This window comes from Onychomys torridus, chromosome 13, assembly GCF_903995425.1.
Source record: "Onychomys torridus chromosome 13, mOncTor1.1, whole genome shotgun sequence".
NCBI classification, from domain to species: domain Eukaryota; kingdom Metazoa; phylum Chordata; class Mammalia; order Rodentia; family Cricetidae; genus Onychomys; species Onychomys torridus.
Genome location: NC_050455.1, coordinates 67317760 through 67339420, shown reverse-complemented (window position 1 = coordinate 67339420; position 21661 = coordinate 67317760). Strand labels below are relative to the sequence as shown.

At 42.7% G+C, this 21661-nt stretch overlaps 1 protein-coding gene across 1 annotated transcript in view; it reads left to right on the top strand.

The window, feature by feature from the left end:
* Window positions 1–21448, top strand: part of LOC118594562 (SET-binding protein-like) — a 79605-nt gene extending 58157 nt beyond the window's left edge. Inside the window, exon 3 of the mRNA XM_036204499.1 lies at window positions 21362–21448. Within this exon, the coding sequence (XP_036060392.1) occupies window positions 21362–21448 (87 nt within the window). The remainder of the gene's footprint in view (window positions 1–21361) is intronic.
* The last annotated feature ends 213 nt before the right edge of the window (window positions 21449–21661 follow it).

Genomic DNA, 21661 nt, shown 5'->3' with positions numbered 1-21661 from the left:
GTGGCGGGATGTCGGATTGATTTCGGGTCCTTTGTGTGCATGTGGAGATCCTGAATGAAGCTGTTATGCTCGTCTGGGGCTGGCGGGCAAGCTGTCCGGCTGCAAGCTGGGCCTCCTTTTGTTGTGGGGGCCTCACTGAGCCCAAGGAAGAAGCTCATTTCAGGGTGAGTTACTGCCACCCAAACACCAGCTGTCTGTTCCAGGGCCTCCGCAAAGCCCTGGCCACCCCTTTCTTGAGTGGACCCTCTTCCCCTGTAAACGTCTCAGAGCGCCACCCTTCACTTATAATCATATTCATAATCTCATTATGTATTTGTGTGCATCTCTGGACACACACGTGTATATAAGCATGTATATAAGTATAAATGCACATATATTTTCTTTTTTTCCCCTTTTGGTAGAATTCTCTGAGTGAAGGAGGCAGGTATAAAAGCTGCTAGGCTGAGAGGTATGTGATCAAGATTTCAGCCTCATCTCTGGCCCTGATTATTTGTGAAGTCAATGGACCACTGAAACCTCCATTTCCTTAGTCTGAAATAATAACATTCCTTGTGATAGGAAGAAGTTACGTTAATATGTTTCTAAGTTGTAACAAAACAAAAAACAGCTTGTCCTACACTTCTATTGCCTTTGGAAAGCGTTATTCAATGAAATAGGAAGCAAAAAGCAATAGGAGGCAGGGGGTTACCTTAAAGAGGTCTCTTAACCTGTCCTGTGATAGACACTCCACGTGCTGGCAAACAATGTTTAGACTCGATCCAGTCCCCAGGAGCTCACAATGAGTAGTCAACAAGTTTACGGTAGTTCTATAATATTGGAAGTGTCAGGTGGGCATTAAAGCAGGCTGTAAGAGGAAGCCTTGGACAGGAGAAGTCTTCAGGGAACTTATACTGGAGCTGAGGGGTATTGTTTGGAACTTTGCAATAGATGGCGAGGGGCAACAAAATTGTTCCATGGATTTGAGGTGACGTTTTAATCCACTTGGCTGTTGGTATAATAAACTATGTGAGACTAGGTAATTTGGACAGAGTAGGATAGAATAGGAGTTCATTTAGGCCATGGTTCTGGAAGCTGGGAAACTCTAGAGCATGGCATTACCATCCACTGAGTGTCTGGGGAGAGACTTGTGGTGGTATGTTCCCCAAAATATTGTGCACCCTAATAAATTAGCTGGTGTCAGAGAACGGAACAGCCACTAGACAGACATAGAGGCCAGAAAATGGTGGCATTCACGCCTTTAATCCAAGCATTCCAGAGGCAGAAATCCCTCTGGATCTTTGAGTTCAAGGCCACATTAGAAACAGCCAGGCATGGTGACACACACCTTTAATCCCAAGAAGTGAGCCTTTAATCCCAGAGAGTGACAGCAGAAAGTAGAAAGATATATAAGGCGTGAAGACCAGAAACTAGAAGCATTTTGGTTGGTTAAGCATTCAGGCTTTCAAGCAGCAGTTCAGCTGAGAGCCATTGGGATGAGGACACAGAACTTTCCAGTCTGAGGAAACAGGATCAGCTGAGGAACTGGTGAGGTGAGGAAGCTGTGGCTTGTTCTGCTTCTCTGATCTTCCGGCATTCACCCCAATAACTGGTCTCAGGTTTGATCTTATTAATAACACTCTTTAAGATTCCTGCTACAGAGACTTCAGGTCACAACATGTCTGAGAGCTTGTATATTGAGGTAGAATAAATGTACCCCTGAAATCTTCTTTCCACTAATGGAGGCCACTAAAACCATCATGGGGTCTTACACTCATGACCTTATCAAGTCTTAGTTCTCAAAGGTTCCCTCTAAATGCTGTTAGCAGAAGAATTCAGGGGTTAAGTCAAAAACATAGAAACTTCTAGGGATGCACATCCAGATCACAATAGGTAACAAGCACAGTGGCAGCTGTTCCTTCTCTGACAACTGTCCTTGCCAGGGAGTGGAGCTAGAGTTTGAATGGGGATTTACAACATAGTCAGGTGTGCAGAAGAGTCACCCTGCCATTTCTGTCTTGGGTAATTTGAGACTATGTGTGCTGTCAATCAAGCAGAAGACGATCTAGAAAGTGAGTCTCATAGTTCCAGTGAGAACAGTGCTGAAGATGTGGGACCATACCGGAGACAGAAAAGGTGGGCAGGGAAGGCCTTTAAGCTATGCAACTGATGCTATTGGACTTAAGGAGCTGAATAGGAAGATATGAGTTTGCAGAAAAACCCATGCTTCTGTAAAACAGGATAAAGTGCAGTATGAACTTTGTAGTATCAACTAGATTGACTCAATAAGTACTCAATAGCTATCATATCTACTAATAAATACTGTTACTGCCTTTTTACATAACTGGGTGAGAGGTTGCCTCTATACTGTGCCCCCAAATATGGAATATAAGGAAAAGAATACTTATTATTATTATTATTATTATTATTATTATTATTATTATTAATCTGGACATTGGTAAGAAAAGATGGCAAGTTTTGTTGTATCTAGCACTGAAAAGTATAATCAAATGTGACATTTGAGAATTAGGTTTTTCTGACAGGTCTCTTCCTCACATAATGTTTATCTTAATATTCAGAATATGGAATGTATTTAATAGATATTTAATGCATTGGCTTAGTAAGTGTTCTCTTGACTAATCAGGGGTTTTTAGTTCTGTGATAGTTGTTTATTACTCAGATGATAAGACAGTGCCAACTAATGCCCTGCATTGAAGATGAAGTGAAGAGGCTGCAGTTGGCACACCTTGTGGACCAATGGAAATAGTGATGTAGCAGGAAGGAGAACAGGAAAGCTAGGTGGAGGAGGATTCTCAGTATCATTCACTGCATAGAGGTGAGGTGAACTGGAGAGGGAGCATGCTGTAGATGCACAGACCACTAAAGTTGGACCACAGTAACCTGCTTTAGTCTAGGGTTTGATGGTAAGAGATAGAACTTGGCATAGCAGTGAGCCAAATGCCAACCCTTGCCTCCCTGGAACTTCGGAAGCAGGATGTGGGCACACTCCCCAGAGGAAGGCCTTTCTAGGGGTGACCAAGGCCCTGCTTCTTTCCTGTGTTTGCTTTCAGAAATCTCTTCATGGCACACTGGGGCTTTACCGATTCATGGGCCTTCATGGACACTGACAATCTCACGGGCTTTTGAGATTTAAATATAGAAGAGACTGCAGGGTCACACCTCAAGGGACCTGCTCTGAAAGTGTCACAACAAGATTCAGAGCCTGCTAGTGTCCCAGAGAGACCTGAGAACAGCCTGTAAAGTCCTCAGGAGTGCACCCACTTGTAGTGAAGATGAAACCATCTAGAAAAGTGAAGTACTAGTGCTGGTTCAAGCCAGGTAGACAGAGAGTGGACAAAGAGAAATTACCACTTCCACATCCAATCTTCCCAGGCTAGAACTTATTCTAGTATTTACGTACAGCTTCATATTGCTATTTATGTGCACGATTACAAGGTTAATGCTTCTCTCGGTTTCTTACTTTTCCCACGAGTGAAATGAAGGTCGGTGTTTTATATTAAGTGTTCTGTGGAACTCACTTATTCAGAATGGGAAGAATGTGAGAGGGCAAAAAGAATTTCAGAGCAAACAACCACACAAAAAGATTAGGAGACACCTGGTTCAAGAAAGCTAAACAGAAGTCTTTGCAGTGGGATGTCTCAAATCTTTTAAAATGTCAACCATGGATAGCCAGGTGTGGTTGAGTGTGAGGCCTTTCAAGGGTTTATTGGGTCCAAGGAGACACCTACTGGATCAGCTCTCCCTGATCACTCTCCCATGCTGATTTTTTCTGTTTTTCTTTTTTTTTTCTTTTTCTTTTTCTTTTTTTTAGCAATAGCCTCTCAGGATAAGAAGCAAAGATGTTTTGGTCAGTGGACTTTTGTAATTATGCTGTGTTGACCCTTCTACCCTGAGAGACTGGGTAGGGTCAGGAAGGTTGCCATGCCTTGAAAGCATGTGAGAGAAAGACGATAGAAAGAAGCTTTGTGAAGCAACTCCTTTGAGTGCCACTCATCCTGCATCTGTCCTTGAGAATGTGGGAAGGAAGGAAGGAAGGGAGGGAGGGACGGAGGGAAGGAAGGAAGGAAGGAGGGAGGGAGGGAGGAAGGAAGGAAGGAAGGGAGGGAGGGACGGAGGGAAGGAAGGAAGGAAGGAAAAGAGGGAAGTCACTTCACCACTTGCAGAGACCCTCACACATGTATGTTTCTCTGAGCATGTATGATAGACGATCTCTGTTTTTTAATCAGAAAAATGGAAAGGGTAACCATACAGGTCTGAAGTGAATAGGCGGGAGGGGAGTGAACACAAACGTTTGTTTGCTTTTCCAGGAAGGAGAAGGAGGAGAAGGGGAGAGCAGAAATCGTTTTATTGCTTTGGCCTCATCACGTGTGTAAAATGCCAGGGCAGTTGCCGACTGTGGTTTAATCTCGGGTCATTCAAGCACTTGTGATTTTGCAAAGGGAGAGTCGACACCGTGAGCTCAATCCGAGTCTACTCAAGAAGCGTCTTGGCAAGGAAGTTGTGTGTGCTCAGACATCACAGGCATGTCCACTCATGCACATGCCAGGGGCAGAGCAGGTAAAGGGAGCTGTGTCCAAATCTCATTTAACTTCCACCTCTTTGGCTTGGTATTTCTGGACCTTGAATCCAGATGTAAAGATCAACCCATGATAAGCACATTTGGCAACTTGGTTGGAGCCTGTTATTTATTGAGCAATGCATGATGGATCATGTAACAAGGCAGATTTCCACTTACTGCCTGGGCATGTGGAAGGACATACACCAGACACAGACGACTGAGAAAAGAGTGGACAAGTATCTTTCAAAGTCTGCTGTCAAACTCTGCAGGCTGTTCTCCATGACCACAGAGACTACCAGTCTGTCAGTAGAAAGGTTTGGGGGTGCTTATTATATGGCAGCATCATGGTAGTGTGGGTCCTGAGAACAGAAACTGAGGCTCTCCAAGCATCCTTCATACTTTCCATATTCCTAGAGACAGTTCCTCAAGGCAGGTGCTTAATCACACTAATGGCCTTTTCAAGTGGGGAAACAAAGGCAAGTCTTTGGGGGACTGTCTAGCTCAGGAGGCAGGTCAGAAAGGTACAAATTTCTTCATAAAATGTTTATATTGTGGTCTTAGCCTGATTGCAATAACAGAATACTATAGAGTAGGTGCTGTTGTGGTTTAAATGTGAAAACTCTCCCAGAGGCTCCCCACTGGTGACACTGTTTGGGAAGGCTGTGGAACCTTGGGGAAGAAGGAATTCGTTTTGTGGGCTTTGAGGCTTTATAGCTCCTCCCCTATCCCTGCTTCTTAACTGTAGATGTAACGTGACCAGCAGTCCCCTCTCCTACCGCCGTGCATTGCCCTCCATGATGGACTATATCCCCTATTCCATAAGCCAGGATAAACCTCTCCTTGCCCAGGGTTCTTCTGGTCAATCATTTTGCCATAGCCACAAGAAATATAACAAATGCAGATGGTACAAACCACTGAAGTGTATATAGCATAGAGGCTCAGTGTCCAAGGTCTAGGTGCCAGCAGACTGAGCTTCTGATGTGTGCTCCTCCTTTCTGGTTTGTAAATAGACGTCATCTGGCTATATCTTTACATCGCAGAAGGAGGAAAGCACCTGGCTCTTATGAAAACACCAATTCTATCCTAAACTCTACTCTAACGACCCCATATACGCCTTAAAGGTGCCAACCATTGCACCAGGGGTCTGGGCTTCAGCATGAATTTTGGAATCATATAACAATTGAGAAGCAACCTAAGTTTCGTTTGTATCCTTAAACTTGAAGCAGTAGACAGTCTTCAGGGATATTTCAGAGTCCCAGTAAAATAGAGTCATTAAAGAGGATGTGTGAATGGATGTAAGTGTCTTCATTGGCACATCATCATGCCAGACACTGATGAGATTCTTCTGGGATTCACATCCCAGGCACATGTAATTTTTATAGAGCTTCCCCATTGAACATCGGGAAGGAAAAGAAGACCTGATCCCTGTCCTCAGGAGGGTTAGCTAGGATACTGCATATATGAAATTATGAAATATTTGAAAAGTAAATAAGGGAAGACTGGCATGTGGTTTTAGAAATGTAAAAGGCAGCAGATCAGTGTGGGGGAGTCAAACTGGACAAGGCCTTCTGGGCTTATTGGTGTGTGTGCTGAACCTTGAAGATGGGAGGTATTGTGGTTGTGGTAGGGCTGACTGTGAATAAGCATGAGTAAACATGCACACGTGGGTGAGCCGGTACTGGGGGTCAGGGAGAGGCATGGCAGGCTGAGGATTATTGCATTTGTCTACCTCCTGCAGGTCACAGCAATTCAAAGCTTTTCATTTTATGTTTCTTTGCTGGTTTGTCTCTTTATAGTATAGTCAGCATAAAGTGTAGACCTGAGACGGGAACAAGAGGACAAAGGAGAGCTCAAAGTGATTTCTTTGTGGGCATCGTGTCAGGGGCCACTGTGAGTGTATAGACAGCAGGTCACAAGCTCACACTGTGAAGTCACAAAATATTGTTGCTTACCTGGAGGTGGGAGTTTGAAAGAGTTTGAGAGAGGTAAGATGGAGTTTAGAAGGGAAGAGGAAGCATGTAAGGAAGTGAATTAATAAGCCAAGGGCAAGGGATTCATATTTGGCTTGGTGTTCAATCACAGCTTCCCAACACTGTTCCTCTTTTTCTACATTTATGGTTTCCAATTTTTATGACTATTTATATGTTGTTGTTTGCTTTATCCCTTGCTATTTTATAGGCTCCAATCTGACTCCTTTCTTCTCTCTGCAATTACAATGCCAGACACTTGAGAGCAGAGTCTGTCTCTTTGTATCTCAAAGTGTGGCGATGACAATTTTTCCGAGGAGATGCTTGATGACATTGACTGCAGTGCATTTGGAAACAGGTGCCTGTGTTAGCCTGCTTAGGCAGTTAGAATGAGACCTGTGAGGTGGAGGGCTGAGGCAAATAGACATGCATCTTTCACAGTTCTGACACTGAGAAGTTCAAGGCCATAGTGCTAGCAGTTTCTCTGAGTGTGGCTGCATTAGCTAAATATTGGGTGTTTTCCTTGTCAACAGATCTTCCCCCTGTCCTCACATGCTCTTCCTCTTCAAAAGCCACCAATTTCATTATGAGAGTTCCACCTGCATGATCTTGTCCAACCTTAATTATCCCTCAAATGTCCCATCCCCAAATACTTTAGCATTGGGGATGAACACAGGGATAATACAGTTTGGGCCACAGCAGTCATGTACAACTTTGAAATAAAGGAAAAAAGTACAACAACAACAACAAATACCAAAACAAACAACAACAACAAAAACTAGAAACTAGAAGAACAATTTTTGTTTCTTTGCTTAACTTTTATCTCAACGAGTTCCCCTAATTGAGGTGATCTCTGGCTGTAATGTGAATTACTACAGGACTCTATTAGGTCTTGAGTGTTGGATCATTGTAACACTGACTTTGGGAGGGCCAGGAATTTGTGCTTCATGCTGAGAGAACCAGAGTGTCTGTCCTTGAACATGTGGTGCAAAGTGTACCAGTGGATGTCAGATGCAGAAGCCAGCAACAGGAATTCTTCCAACTAGAGGACTATTCCATATGAGCTATTGTTGGGTTCTTTAGTAGAGGAGAATACATCATGTTTCTGTAGTCAAAATAGTGGTAACTATAAACTTGACTGACTATCAGTTGCTGTCTCTGTGTCGTGTGGAAAAATGACTGTGCCTGACACATTGTGCATATTTTATATATTGCTTAAGGGATGTTTGGCTGTCACAAGAACTCCAGGTAACTGATAGGGAGCTAAAATTGCTGAACAAAAATCCAACATTTATAAAGAAAGTTTAGGTTAAAAAAAAGAGAAGGAGGCATTGTAAGGAGTTATAATTGACTCTACAAGGGATATTTAATTGTGGCTCCAAAATCGTTATGACTATCCCTCAGTGGACTTTGGTTCTTTTCCCATCTTTGGGTAGATAATTTTGAGTGTTTGTGAATTTAAGTTTTTGGAATAGTGTAATGATTATATAAATTATTCTATTATAAATCAAAACTTGGGGGTCAGATATAAGGTTAAAACCTGAATAATCAGGGAAGTGGTAGAGAAGTCACCAGTGACCTCCCCTCTCTTTCCTTGATCCAAACTGCCTGAGACGCTTTCTAACCCTTCCCTACTACTTCCTGTGTCTCTCTATATGTCCAGGGTCCTCCAAAAGCTCTATGGTCAGCTAGTAGCTAGCTCCTCCCTCTGATTCAAGGTAAACTTTATTGTTCGTCTTGGTGGAGGGAGGGATCAGAGTGTGATCAAAATATTCCACAACAGAAGGGTGTATAGCTTTCATCATATTGTCAAGATGATCTTGGACATAGGAAAATTATGATTTCAACCCTTCAAAATTGTGGATGATGAAACCAGGGCTCAGGGAGTGTTCGTGACATGCCTAAGGCCTCCAGGAGCCGGGACAGCTCCACAGGCTTTGGATCTGATAGCATGTTATTTTCTTCACCTTTGCTTTCTGACAGAGGAAGATGCTTCCTTTGCTTGCAGATTATTTCCAAAATCCCACTAAGAGGGATGAGCCACTAAAAGGAGATTGATGATTGATTTCCTGCCAAGGCCTCTAATTCACGGAGGCCGCTTTTGTGCTGGAACTGAAACAAACCTCCCAAAGACTCACTATACAAGAGCAAGAATTTTGTGCAATAGGATAGATGTTAAAAGGCAGTTATGAAACTTGGCACTGACAGTGTCTGCCCTCAGTTAACATGTTTATATGGTGTCTTACCTCCAGTGTAGGGGCCCAAGTATGGTGATTAGGAACATAGATTTTTCTTACAAACAGACATACTCTTGCCTAGCCTGGGAGAAAATTGGGTATCCAACTAATGATTCTTACAAAATAACAGTAACACTTCATCACTGAACTCTCTCTGACCACTCACTCGCCCACACATGAGTAGATGATCAAATTCCTGGTGATAAGTATCGTCTCTTATGACTGACGTCCATGAACTTGAATGAGCCAAATAGAAAAGTTTTAGGTGAGCAGGATGTGAGGTTTGTGTTTATGGGGAAGGGTGGTGTCCTCAGAGGAAGTCAAGATAAAGTGTGTGGAAGTCGAGGTAAAATGTGTTGGGCCAGGTACAGTGGAGCAAGATGGGATGGGAAAAGACCCACTCATACTCACAAGTAATAAGAAAGTAAAAAATCTTGGAGGCCCTGGGGTTCAGGTATACAGTAAAACTTTTGGGCATAAATTTGGGGTTGCCTAAATGATAGTAGACAAGTCTAGTTAGAGAGGCCTGCTCAAGAAATGTAAGTTGGCCACCTATGACTCATGGTCAACCTAGATTCTAACTGACTTATATTTTACATTTCTTGGAGATTTTTCCTTGCATTTACTATAGGTTAGATTTGTGCAGTATCTTAAAATGCTGTAAACCAGGTCTTCTTTTCTTCCAAGGAAAAGAGAGCTTTGGGGTGGTCCACAGGCTTCTTGGCTTGAAACAATCTGAGATGTCCTGGTTCCAGTTGGCTCTCTGTGTCAATTTTTGTGACATTTCTTGAGTGGGGATATTCTTGTTGAAATATGTCTTCCAAGAGATGGTGACATACTCCATCATTCCAGATGTTGTCTGATTAGCACAGGATACAGCGGTGCTCCTGGTGGGCTTCACACAAAACACAAGGCCCAGCTAATCTAACTGCTTGTGTGAAGTCAAGTCTGTTGAAAACACCTAAGATTTGGCACTTGTCACCAATCCTGCTCATTCTTTTCCAGCTGTGTCACCAGGAGAGTTTATTATAAAAATGAAACAGCAATTTATGGCTTCACCTAGTAAGTTGTAGAGGATGGTGGATGGGCCTGTGTCAAGGATTCTGAGGAATTCTGATGGAGAAACAGGCTTCAAACATGTGGGGTCTTACGAATTCAACCCATAGCATACCCCTTGAGAAATGCTGGTAGTCCATTTTCAGCAAAACCCCAGATGTGCTCCATCCTGACAAACACAGTCTCCACTCAGAAAGCTGGGTGTCAAGGACAGGTTTGTCCAACCACCAACTGGCCTGCAGTGACTAGTGAGAGTGCCTGCCCTTCTGCTGCGGTCTTCTGGTCACAGCTGACGTTAAAGAATGACAGCATTTTCCGGGTTGTCTTTCTTTTACTTCCCTTTCTCTGCCTCTGTTCTCCCTTCCCTAGCCATCCCCAGTGCCTCTGCCTAACAAAGCTCATTAACCTCCTTAGTGAAGTGATGTCATTTCTCCATATAAAGCTCTGCCCTGCACATGTGTCACTCTGGGAGCTTCCTATGAGAAGGCCTTTTCCTCACAGGGATCCTCCATGAATAGAAACCTTCTCTATCCACATGGAGATGGTTTCTCTCTAGGGAGGAGGTGTGCTGAGATAGACACCAGATGACACTTTTCATGCATTTATGAAATTCTCAGAATGACTCCATCAACTCATAATCGTAGCATTTTGATTCATGTGGATTTCTGTGTGATCCAAATTCATTTGCCAAAAGGCAGATTTGGCATATGAAGTTATTTTCTTCACGGGTTGGTATGGGATACATTCTAGTTCACACATCTGAGGTCTGAGCCCCGTTGTTGTTGTTCAGTAGCACCAGCTGGGCACGGAAGCTTAGGCTTATTCGTGAAGCCTTTTCTACCCTCTGCTGTGAGTTTGGTTCACAGGGTTGGTTGGCATCTCAGTTCTGCCACCTATTAACAAGGGTTATCTTGGACATGTCATGTGGTCTTTCAGCATTTCTGTCCATGACAATATAGTTTGAATGAAGTACACTTCAGTACTGTCAGTGATTCCCATCTCTCTCTGCTGGGACCCTTGAAGCTTGGTATTACATGGAGCCCATCTTTTTACTGATGCTGGTTCCTTAGACTGGCTCCATGCACACTGCCTACCAACTGACCAAGTTCATGTGCATACATGTGTGGGTAGATATACATGGACTTACTTGTGTGGTCCATATCCACTATGGCTAACCAGATTTAGTTATTTGAGGCTTCAATGGCATTATATTTAGAATATTGACTAATACTTACAGAGCGCTTACTGTGCACCTGTTTACTCTTTGCTTCATCTACATGACCTTCCCAACAAATAAAAAGCAGGTATTTACTAGGTAATGAAGTGGAGACTTACAGAGAGGCTGAACAGTTTGTCCTAGGTCAGATTACTGGCATTTAAACCCTGACCTCAGAGCCCAGGCTCTTACCCATTCTGTTAGAAATTAAATAGAAGCCATCTATAAGTTACACAGTAGTCTGGGGGTCATATTTCATCACCATTGTCGCTGAAACTCTCGCAGTTCAAATTATGATGAAGGATGATGAGAATCTCAGTGCTGAGATGCCCCAGGATACAGTTGCTCATTACAGATGTGTACATCTGAGAATGCCATTTTTGATTGAAGGCATGTTCGTTTTTGTGCCTAAGAGCTTGCTAAGAGATGGAAGGGAAAAGAGGACTCTATTAGGAGAAAGAGCTGTTCCCTTCCTGTCCTCTATTTAATTCACCTCCAAGCCAGGGAAATGAGTGCAAAGATTCCGGAAGCAGATGGTATACTTACACCCACAGAGGACACACTCCCAAGCTTACAATCCCCAAGTTAAGGGGATGGTGGAATGAACTAGTTTTCTGATCACTCCCTTTTCTAAATGTCCTCTTCTTGAAAGATATAAAACAGGGTAGTTGAGAATGGATCTCAGAACCTAAATTGTAACCACTCCAAAGGGCACTCAAGCAACAGAGACTTTTAAAAAGTACTTGCTGCTCATTTAACAAATGGCATCCATTCAGTGTCCCTTCTTGGTGCTCTGGCCTTTCTGACCACCTGTGTCCTTCCTTATTTCATGACTACCATGATGGTATAGGAGACTGGAGACATAGCCTTCTACTGTATTTGCCATAAAAAAACAAAAACAAAACAAAACAACAAAACCTAACTAAGGTGTATTTCCTCCATCGTCCAATAGTCAACAGGAACTGCTGGGTCCCTTGATGTCAGCTGTGATGACTACAGTTGCTATGCTTATGTAGGTCTGGCTTAGGGTCCCTGCTTGGGGTCCTTCTATCAAGAAACCTAAACATAGGCCTTTCCAAATTGAAGAACATCATCATCCTTTAATAGTTCATAGCTGGTGAACGGTGCCCTTCTATGATGGACAAAGAGCATATTTATTTCAGTTGTCAAAATGAATTCAACTTGGTTCTATGCACAGTAATGCTATTCAAAGGACATGGAGTGTGGAGGTCTTTTCATTTGTCCCCCAGAGCAGGGAGTGCCATCCGAATCTTATTTCAGGGGGTGTGTTTAGAATGAGCAGACCCTAAAGCCTCGGTTGGTGTCATCTGCTAAGCTTCAATGCATAGGAGACACAGTCATGTGTAGAACATAAACCCCTCACTGAAATCTTAAATTATCCAAACTCCGAGAATTCACCTGGTCTAGCTGGCTTTTCTCAGGGAGGCGCTTCGTTTTCAATTGCTTTGCGTTTTCCTCTTTTGGCCTGTGAGCAGACGCTTGTCAGTTTCATTCCTATTTAAAGTTAGTTTCACCTTTCAGTTCCCTCATCCACCTTTGCTTGAGAGGGTTTCAGTTCCTGTAGAGTTTTCGGGGTGAGTTACAGAAGAGACTTGTTCATGTCTAAAGTGAGAAGCGTTTCCTGGAGCATCACAGGGATAGTGGGCTACATGAGGGGAAGGCAGTTTGTTGAAGAGAGAATCCATCCTCTTGTATGATGTTGGGCATTTCCTCCCCGGAAATTGTGGGGTCTCCTGTGCCTCTTCAAGATAGTGAACAAGACAGATATGGTTCTCCAATCTGACACTAGGAAAAAAATTAAAAGGACACAAATAAAAACCCAAACAAACCTCTAGACTTACGTTTAGGCATTATCTCATGCCAAGTAAACCGGAAAATTGGGAGATGAAGGTAGGCCTCAAACAGAGTTTTGTCCCATTCCCCCAGTGTTAATGTGAAACCAGGGCCAGAACCCCTGATCTGGGTTCTTGCTTGGGACCTGGACTCCTTTGTAGTAGAGCACTGTTAGGAGGTGTTGTGTTGGTGGCCCTTGCTACAGTAGTCCTTGCTACAAGAAGGCAATAAGCCTCCTGGAGTCTTGGTCTGTGGTTTCATTTCCTGTCAAACCACCTTTCCTTGCTTGGTAAACATCTGGTGCTTCTCATTTGAAAGGTGACCATCTAGAGTGGCTTTACTTTGAGCTCCTTTGTATTTCCTTGTTGTCGCGGAGGAAGGTGACTTGCTTCTGAGGCCACAGACAAACCTTCTTGAGTGGAGAACAGAGGAGGTGGATCTGTGTGACTGCTCAGAGGAGACCCGAAATGCCTTGAGAATGCTTGGTCGAGCTGTAAAATATCAATCAGGATCTTAAGGTATCCACCAGCAGCAAAGGCCCATTCAAAATTTTGGTGAATGATATAGACTTGTCACAGTCTTTCATCAAGGGAGCATCCTTTTGAAGGAAGGGTGGCAGTAGATTGCAATGTCCCACCAGCCTCAAGCACTGGATTTATATTTGTTTGCACCACTGTATCTTCTAAGGCAGCCTATCATGGTTTTTGTAAGAGATTTATGTCATATACATTCTGCTTTTGAATGCAACTTTGATGATTCTTGTTGCATAGGAACAAGTCTCATGATAACCATATGAGGTGGACAGAGCATTGTTTTAGTCTTCCTTTTTCCATCCTGATAGGAGAAACTGAAGCAAAGAGAAATTTATCACATTGTTTATGTTTTATCAGATCCAGAGCTGGGGCTTAGATACAAGCCTTTGGCTCCTGGCTTAGGTCTCTTTTCTTCTCTATGACTAAGAGGCAGATCGGTGTGTGCTTGGGCATTGTCGTACCCTGACTGACCTAGGCCAAGTGAGACATAGATATGACTAAATTAGAATCATTGGGTAATGAAGTAGACCAGCTGGCCAGGCGGGTTTTTCCACTTCTGCCTCTTTCTTTGGCTAATTCACAATTGTAAAATGTTTCTAAAGACGTTCTTGTCTTTTCTTTTTGTTTTTCGAGGGTGGAGATAGGGAAGTGCTTCTTGCCTCATGTTTTATTTACTTTTTTTTCCTACTACCCTCTCCTGTACCAAATTCTTTGGGCCAGACAGAACCCACCTCCTTAGAGACTGTTTTTTGACAGTAGTCAATTTTTGGTATATTCCCAAACAAAGCAGTGCCTTCAGCAGCAGGCATGGATAGGATTCAGATCTGTAATCTTGGGTTTATGAGACCAGAGACTCACCACTTGGCCACAACTCCCTTTTGTAATCTGGACAGCACATCACTTAGCACATACAGTTTGCATCTTATTCATATTTTAACATGCAAATAAACATAGAGATACTAGTCTGTTCTTTTCTGTGTACCACATGTGGAGATGCAGGTGGGTGTGGAATGTTTAGTGTGACACAAACTTACTGTCCCATATAACATTATTATCTCAAAGATCATCAGATATGCTGTGAAGTGGAAAAAAAAGAAGTACATGATGGGTCAAGAGTTTCTCACTGAGCCAAGGAATGTAGGAGTGGTGTCCAGAGAAGGAAAGGCAAGGCGAGCCTCTTTCTGGGGTGACCAGGCCAAATCCTTCAAAGCATATTTAACATCTCTGTCACCATCAATGATTAGCATTGGCAGAAAAAGGAACAGCTATTTCTAGAGTGAATCTGGGTGTCAGAATTTAAAGACCCTGAACTGAACTTAAATATTGACTTTCTTTTAGCTCTTAAGCCCTATTATTCCTTGTTCATGGTTGTTCATTCATTAATCCTCTAACTAGAATTGTGTACTTATTTGGAGCAAGGCAGTGTGTCAAGTAATACATAGCAGAGGAGCAGAGAAGATATGGTGCTCACTACTGAAGATATCCCCTCAGCAGAATGTGATCACACAAAACATACACAGACACACACAGACAGACATTCACACACACATATACATATGCATACACTCATGGCCACACACATAACACACACACACACACACACACACACACACACACACACACACACACACACACACACACAGAGGCATACCCTTTGCCATTTTAAGAAGGATGGAAGAGGCAGTAGTCATTCAAAGCTGGAAATCCTTCAGTCCTTCTCTTAAGTACTTTCTGATGCTTACTGGCAGCCAGAGTTTCAATAATTTTTAGTGAGACCATGGTAAGCTTCTGATATATTGAACTCCAGCAGCCGCATCCAACACATGAACTGCCATTGGTTTGGCTTGCCTCCACCACTCTGGTCTCTCTCAGCTTAGCTGCTGTTCCTTTTCTGAGGCCCTGGCTAATTTCCCCCATCTGCCTGACCTCTAACCCTTGGCTTGTGGTGAGAGGGTTCTGTCCGTCTGTCCTCTCTGTTTGTCCTCTCCCAAGACAAAACATCGTCTGCACACATACACCTGTTAAGGTTATTCCCTCCTAGGCTTACCTCCTGGACTCCAGACTCAGAGATGCCAGAGTCCTCATTTAGAGTGCCAACCAAATTAAGATTCTCCACACCCTCAACCAACGCCCCAGGGTTGGTGTCCCTCTTCTGCCCAGCTGATTTACTTTCGCACTAACACTTTCACTCCAAATCTGTGCATTTGAACTTGGCCTTTTATTCATTGCCTGCTTTTCTGTTCTAGAGACAAAGCAGTTTGAAGGCAAGAACTTCGTTCTGCTTGTGATGTTACCAAGAACATAACATCTGGCACATAGTGAATGCTCAATAAATATTTGTAAGACAATTCATGCAAATAGAACTCAGAGGAGGCAGTTGGTGACCCAGGGTGACCTTCATTAAAGGTTCCAGAAACATTGTATTGACAACATATTTGGCCACAAACGTTTGGTTTTAGGAAACTCATTGGAAATATCGCAGACCAAGGTCTCTGGTTTGTTGAAAGAGTGCCCATAGTAGCCTTGATCTCACGAGGAAAGGTCTGTTGAGGAAGCAGACGCACCTTTCCCTCTCGGGAAAATAAACTTGATTTGGTTGTTGATCCTTTCAAGAAGGTTCATGTACCCAGTCACTTTTTTTGTTTCTCCCCATTTAGAATAAGACAGTGACATAGAGGTTAGGTGGTGAGTGTCGTTTCTACCAAGCAAATAGGCATTTGGTGAGAGGTGGTGAAGCCACTTGGCTTTGTTCTCATTGTGGTTACTATTTTATACACGCTTGTTTATGGAAGGTTTTGTTGTTGTTGTTTGTTTTGCTTTCTTGTGATAAATGGCCAGCAACTTCTCTGCGCCTTGTGGAACCGGTATCCAGGATACGGAATAATTATTTAGTGAATGGAGGATCCAGTGTGTATTGGCGCAGATCACATTAGTCACTATTCATCATGCTTGCTCTGACAGGAACCTCATCCCTTGCAGAAGGACTACTCTTCATTAAGGAGTAATGGCTGTGTGCAATGCCGGAGCCCCACTCTGGCTGCACAGCACTGTGGCTTTCCCAGTTCTCAGCAGGACACCTAGTGGCACCTAGCCAGCTCTTTAAAGAACACAAAACAAACAAACAGATACCCGGGAGGCTTCACTCTTCTTCCACTCCCTACTGCCAAGCAAAAGAACTCAAGTTCTAGTATGAGAGAAGAGAGGAAAGGCGGGATGAGGAAGAAAGGGGCAGAGAGAATAAAGTGGGGGAGGGGAGGGCAGAGGATGAAACTATTCTGCTCCCTCAAGGGAACAAAATAAATATTGATAATGGTACTTGGTATACTGTGGCAGGTGGCGTTTATTAGCCAGAACATAGTAGGGTCTTTTGCTCCTGGTTTTTGTGCCAGGCTTTTATCTGCAGGACAGTGGCCTTAAGATTTCTGGATTCTATTCTATCTGAAAGCTATGTCCCATGCTGGGCGCTGTGGGCAACATTTTTTTCCCATAATCAAATGAGCTCATAGCCTGTATGTAGTTTATAGTAGAACCTCCTGATCAGCTTCAGTACAACATGAAGTACACGGCATTAGAAGAATAAGGACCAGTGAGAGAGCCAGGCAGTGCTTAGGGAACCCTAGATAGGGGCAGGAAGTGTTGAACCTGGGTGTTTAGGCTTAGAGAAGCTCTTAACTTTCCAGAACCTTGATTTTTATATGGGTAACAGTGCAATGGTAATGTGGAATACTGTTTAATATTAAAAAGGAAGTAAGTTCTGACACAAGCTACATAGGGGATAAGAGTTCAGGAATTCATGGTACGTGAAGTGATACAGACACAAAATACATATACTACATGGTTATGCTTTTCTGGAGGACCTGGAGTATCTAGAGAGAGAAGCAGAATGGCGGTTGACGGTGCTAAAAGAAGGAGGAAACGGGCTGTTATTACATAATGGGTACAGAGTTCCGTTTTTTTTTTTTTTTTTTTTTTGCAAGAGGAAGTGTGTACTATGAATGCGCAGTGGTATTAATTCCAGAACAATGGGAATATACTGAATGGTACTAAACTATATATTTAAAATAGTTAAGACAGTCATTGTTTTGTGTATTTTATTATACTCACTCTTAAACATTATATTTTTGAGCATTGATGTATTATAGCCTCATAGTGAGAGGGAATCCTTAAATATGAAGGAAACACTGGATTCAGTCTATAATAACCATAAAAGCTTGGGTTTTGTTCTGTTATGTTTTCTCAAGGCAGAGAAGGAATTTTCTGTTGTATGTGGTTTCAGGGGACAGAGTTGGAACAAAGGATAGGTAAACCTGTGGATCAAAGGTCTACCTATGATCCAGAACATCCTACCTTATAAGTGCTAAAATAACCACAGCTGCCCAAGAGGAATGGGCTTGTCTCAGTAATAGGCAACTCTGTCTTGTGGGTTGTTTGTGCAAGGTGACAGGAAGGATGCTGGGTAACTCATTCAGCTTCCTTTCCAGGGTTCTGTAAACCTCTGCTCTTTCTCTTTTCACTGGTGTGTGCATCTTCTTCTCTTTGAAAACTGTAACATCTGCCTCACCAAGAAGAAAAGTAACAGATACAAGCAAAGCAGTAACTCTGGAGCTCCTAAGAGCTGTATAAGTTACATGTGAGGAAACAGAATTGCTGAATCAAATCTGCTCTTGAGAGGGAGCAAGTGTGTTCTCAAAGGAGGAACCACCTGTGACTTGATGCAGAGTGTTTCTAGTTCATTCAGCAAAGGCATTTGGCACACTCCACTCTCCAAATTGGCATTCAGCTTAATAACTGAATTTTTACTTTACTTCTTTAAAAACAGTCATATATTTGTAGATAAGAGCCTTAATGAATTACTAATTCACATAAAATCTTTTGTATGCTTTATAGCCTTGCCTTCTCGACTTAGAATCATTATAGGCCTCCACATCATCCCCAGAATCATAATTCTTGTTAGGTGCACAGGTTGATGCAGTGTAAAAATTATATTGTTCTTGGGTCTTAAAACTTGATATAATGATTTATATACAAGGAAAATATTAAATGAGGATAAAATGAACTAACACAAATTTGTAGGGTTTATCTTTAAAAAGCCTTTAAAGGAACCATATATTCTTTAAGCCATCTACTTGGTAACCCAGTTACCAAGGCCATAAGTTAAGGGATAGTTTGATCTTAGAAACAGGATCAGGATCCTTTTGATGAAAAGAAAATGGGGACTCCAGAGCTTTTAACTTTATGTGTTATTGATTTTAATGCTTGGAATTTTTTCATGACTTATCTATCCCATAATAGACTGTTATCTCCTGGTGAGCAGAAATCTTCTTTGCCCTTGGAATGTCTATTCAAGAAGCGTGCTATGGTTTTAGTAAGAATGAATGAGTCTGTATATCAGATCCAATATGGAAAACCAGCAAGTGTTGCCAATAGTGTCTTGTCTGATGGTCTCTGGGCTGGTGGTCCTCAAGGAGCCATGATCCCTCTGAGTAGATGGTGTTTTCCAAGAGACTGCAGAATGCTAGGGCTCCATTCTTCATATGCTACCACCAGAAATTCTGACTTTGTGTGTGTTTTACATAATAGGATCCCAAAGTTTTCTTGAAATATGTTTTGAAAAATGCACATGAAGAAATACCTAAAATGTTTAATGTTTGGAAATACTTTCACTGTGTGTGTGTGTGTGTGTGTGTGTGTGTGTGTGTGTGTGTGTGTGTGTGCGCGCGCACGTGCTTGTGTTAGAGTTTGAATTGCAGTATAGTGTTTTCAGGTTTCTTACTCAATTTAGCTTTTCAATTTTTCCTTTATTTGAAGGAATTGGACTGGTTACAATACAGAAGTTGCTCCTTTAGGGATCTGTCAAGACTAGCTAAGGATCTTGTTAGTATTTACCAAGGTGTGTGTGATGACTGGCTCTTTTGTTCTTTTGCTTCTGAGGATGTTTGAGCTTTCCATTAGTGCATTTACAGGGATTATTGCCTAATTGAATCCTACAAGGATTTTTATTTCTACATACATACATACATACATACATACATACATACACACACACACACACACACACACACACACACACACACACACACATATATATATTTGTCTATTTCCTGCTGGACATAGCCCTGTGGAAACCCTTAGCAAAGATTGTTGACTGAAAGAGTGGGTTGGAGAAGGTGTTGCTGCTGTTGGGGGAGGTCTGAGAATGGAAATGTACCTCTACAAGCAGGATTGTCATTTATACACACTTTAGGGAAGCCTGGGGCATCTACAGTGAGGGTTCTGGGTCTTTTGTGGTTCCTGGTGACTGTCACAGTGGCCTGCTACAGACTGGGTCACCTGTACTATCCACTAGTTTCAGTAATATTGATTGCAATGTGTTGTGTTCTCATTTGCAGACTGTTGCTCATGTTATTGGCTATATCATAGTTGCCATGAACTTTTGGAAAATACATATTCTTAGGAAGTACTACAGAACAGGAAAATGAGGAACGAGAATGAGGAATAAAGCAGAACTCTGTCTCTGTCTCTCTCTCTTTTACACACACACACACACACACACACTCACACACACACATACACACACTCCCCAGGTGACCCAGATAGTGTTTTATGTCCCATAGCTAAATAGTTGTGTAAGCAGAGGGGGAGCTTTTTGTCCTGACCACAGGATCCCAAATAAACACACAAAAGCTTATGTTAATTACAAAATGCTCAGCCAATAGGTCAGGTTTATTACTAACCCTCTCTTACATTTAAATTAACCCACTTATATTAATCTATATATTGCCACATTGGTCATGGCTTTACCTGTCCTCTAGCACATCTTGCTTCCTGGGCGATTCACTGGCATCTCTCCCCTGACTCTGACCTTTTTCATCCCAGTCCTCAGTTTGATCATCCCACCTACCTTTATCCTGACTTGCTATAGGCCAAACAGTTTTATTGTTAACCAATGAGAGTAATAAATATTCACAGCATACAGAAGAATCATCCCACAGCACACTTGAGTCTAGGTACCTTAAGAAGAAATAAGAATGGTTTTATTTGCTATTTTATTTTTATTTAGTATGCTTTCTGTACTGTCTTACTATGGTACCTTAAGAAGAAATAAGAATGGTTTTATTTGCTATTTTATTTTTATTTAGTATGCTTTCTGTACTGTCTTACTATGTAGCTCTGGCTTCACTGAAACTAGTATGTGGTCAGTTGGACCAAAAGGGCTTTGAACTTGTGCTGCGCCTCTTATTACTGCTTCCTCACTATTGGGGTCACAGGCATACTCCACCATACTAGGCTAAGAAAGAGGCCGTTTACATCCTAAGTTTGGAAGCTTGGAAGTCTGAGGTCAGGCAGTCCTATCTGTTGAGCCTCTGGTGTGGGCTTGGGGGTGGATGCTATCATGGTGGTCGCAGATGCATGAGAAGAGATTAGATGGTGAGGCCAGAAGCACCCTAAAAATGAGGATGCAACCTTGAATAAGTCCTGGAGAGAAAACATGAGTCCCATCTGTGAGTGGTGCCTTTGTTGACCTAACTGCCACCTACCATGTCTACACAGGGCCTCAGCCCCTGGTTCAGGAAGTTTTAGGGGACACATGTGCCAATGGTATGCAGATCATGATAATCAATCAGAAGAGAGAAGAACAGCAAGGAGCTTAGGTGAGACTCTGTGAGTTGACCAACACAGACCAATCATTGAATTTTCTTTGCTGCCTTGAATCCCATGGAGGTGCCCCCAAAAGAGGTAGGATTCCAGAGATATGGTCACAGACAGAGACCCCTACACCCAGTGGTACCTAGGAACTTCACTCACCTCAGCTTTCCCCCGAGCTCAGCAGGACTATGTCATGCTTGGGAAGGAGCCAGTAGAAGGTGGAGGCTTGATCATATGTCCTCATGTGGCCCTTTCCATTCTCATAAAAATCTACCTTGGATGTTTCCTGTTTCCAGGCCCTGAAGGTGGAACAAGAACAGAAGCTGGCCTGGAATGATCCAGAGCAAAAGCCCTGTGCTGGAGAATCAGAGCGAGCACTCTGATTTTTACATGCCCCCCAGCCCCCACCCCAAACACCCCAGCAAGAAGTAAATATTGTGCTTTGCAGCTGATAGGGTGAATGAGTTCCTGTGTGTACGATTCCAGAAAGTTAATAAACCTCTTGATGCCTTGCCTCCCAGGGAGCATTTATTTGTCTAGCGGTCAGGCTGGGTGCTGGTGTTAGAGTGACATTTCTTTTGGCCTTTAAGCTTGAT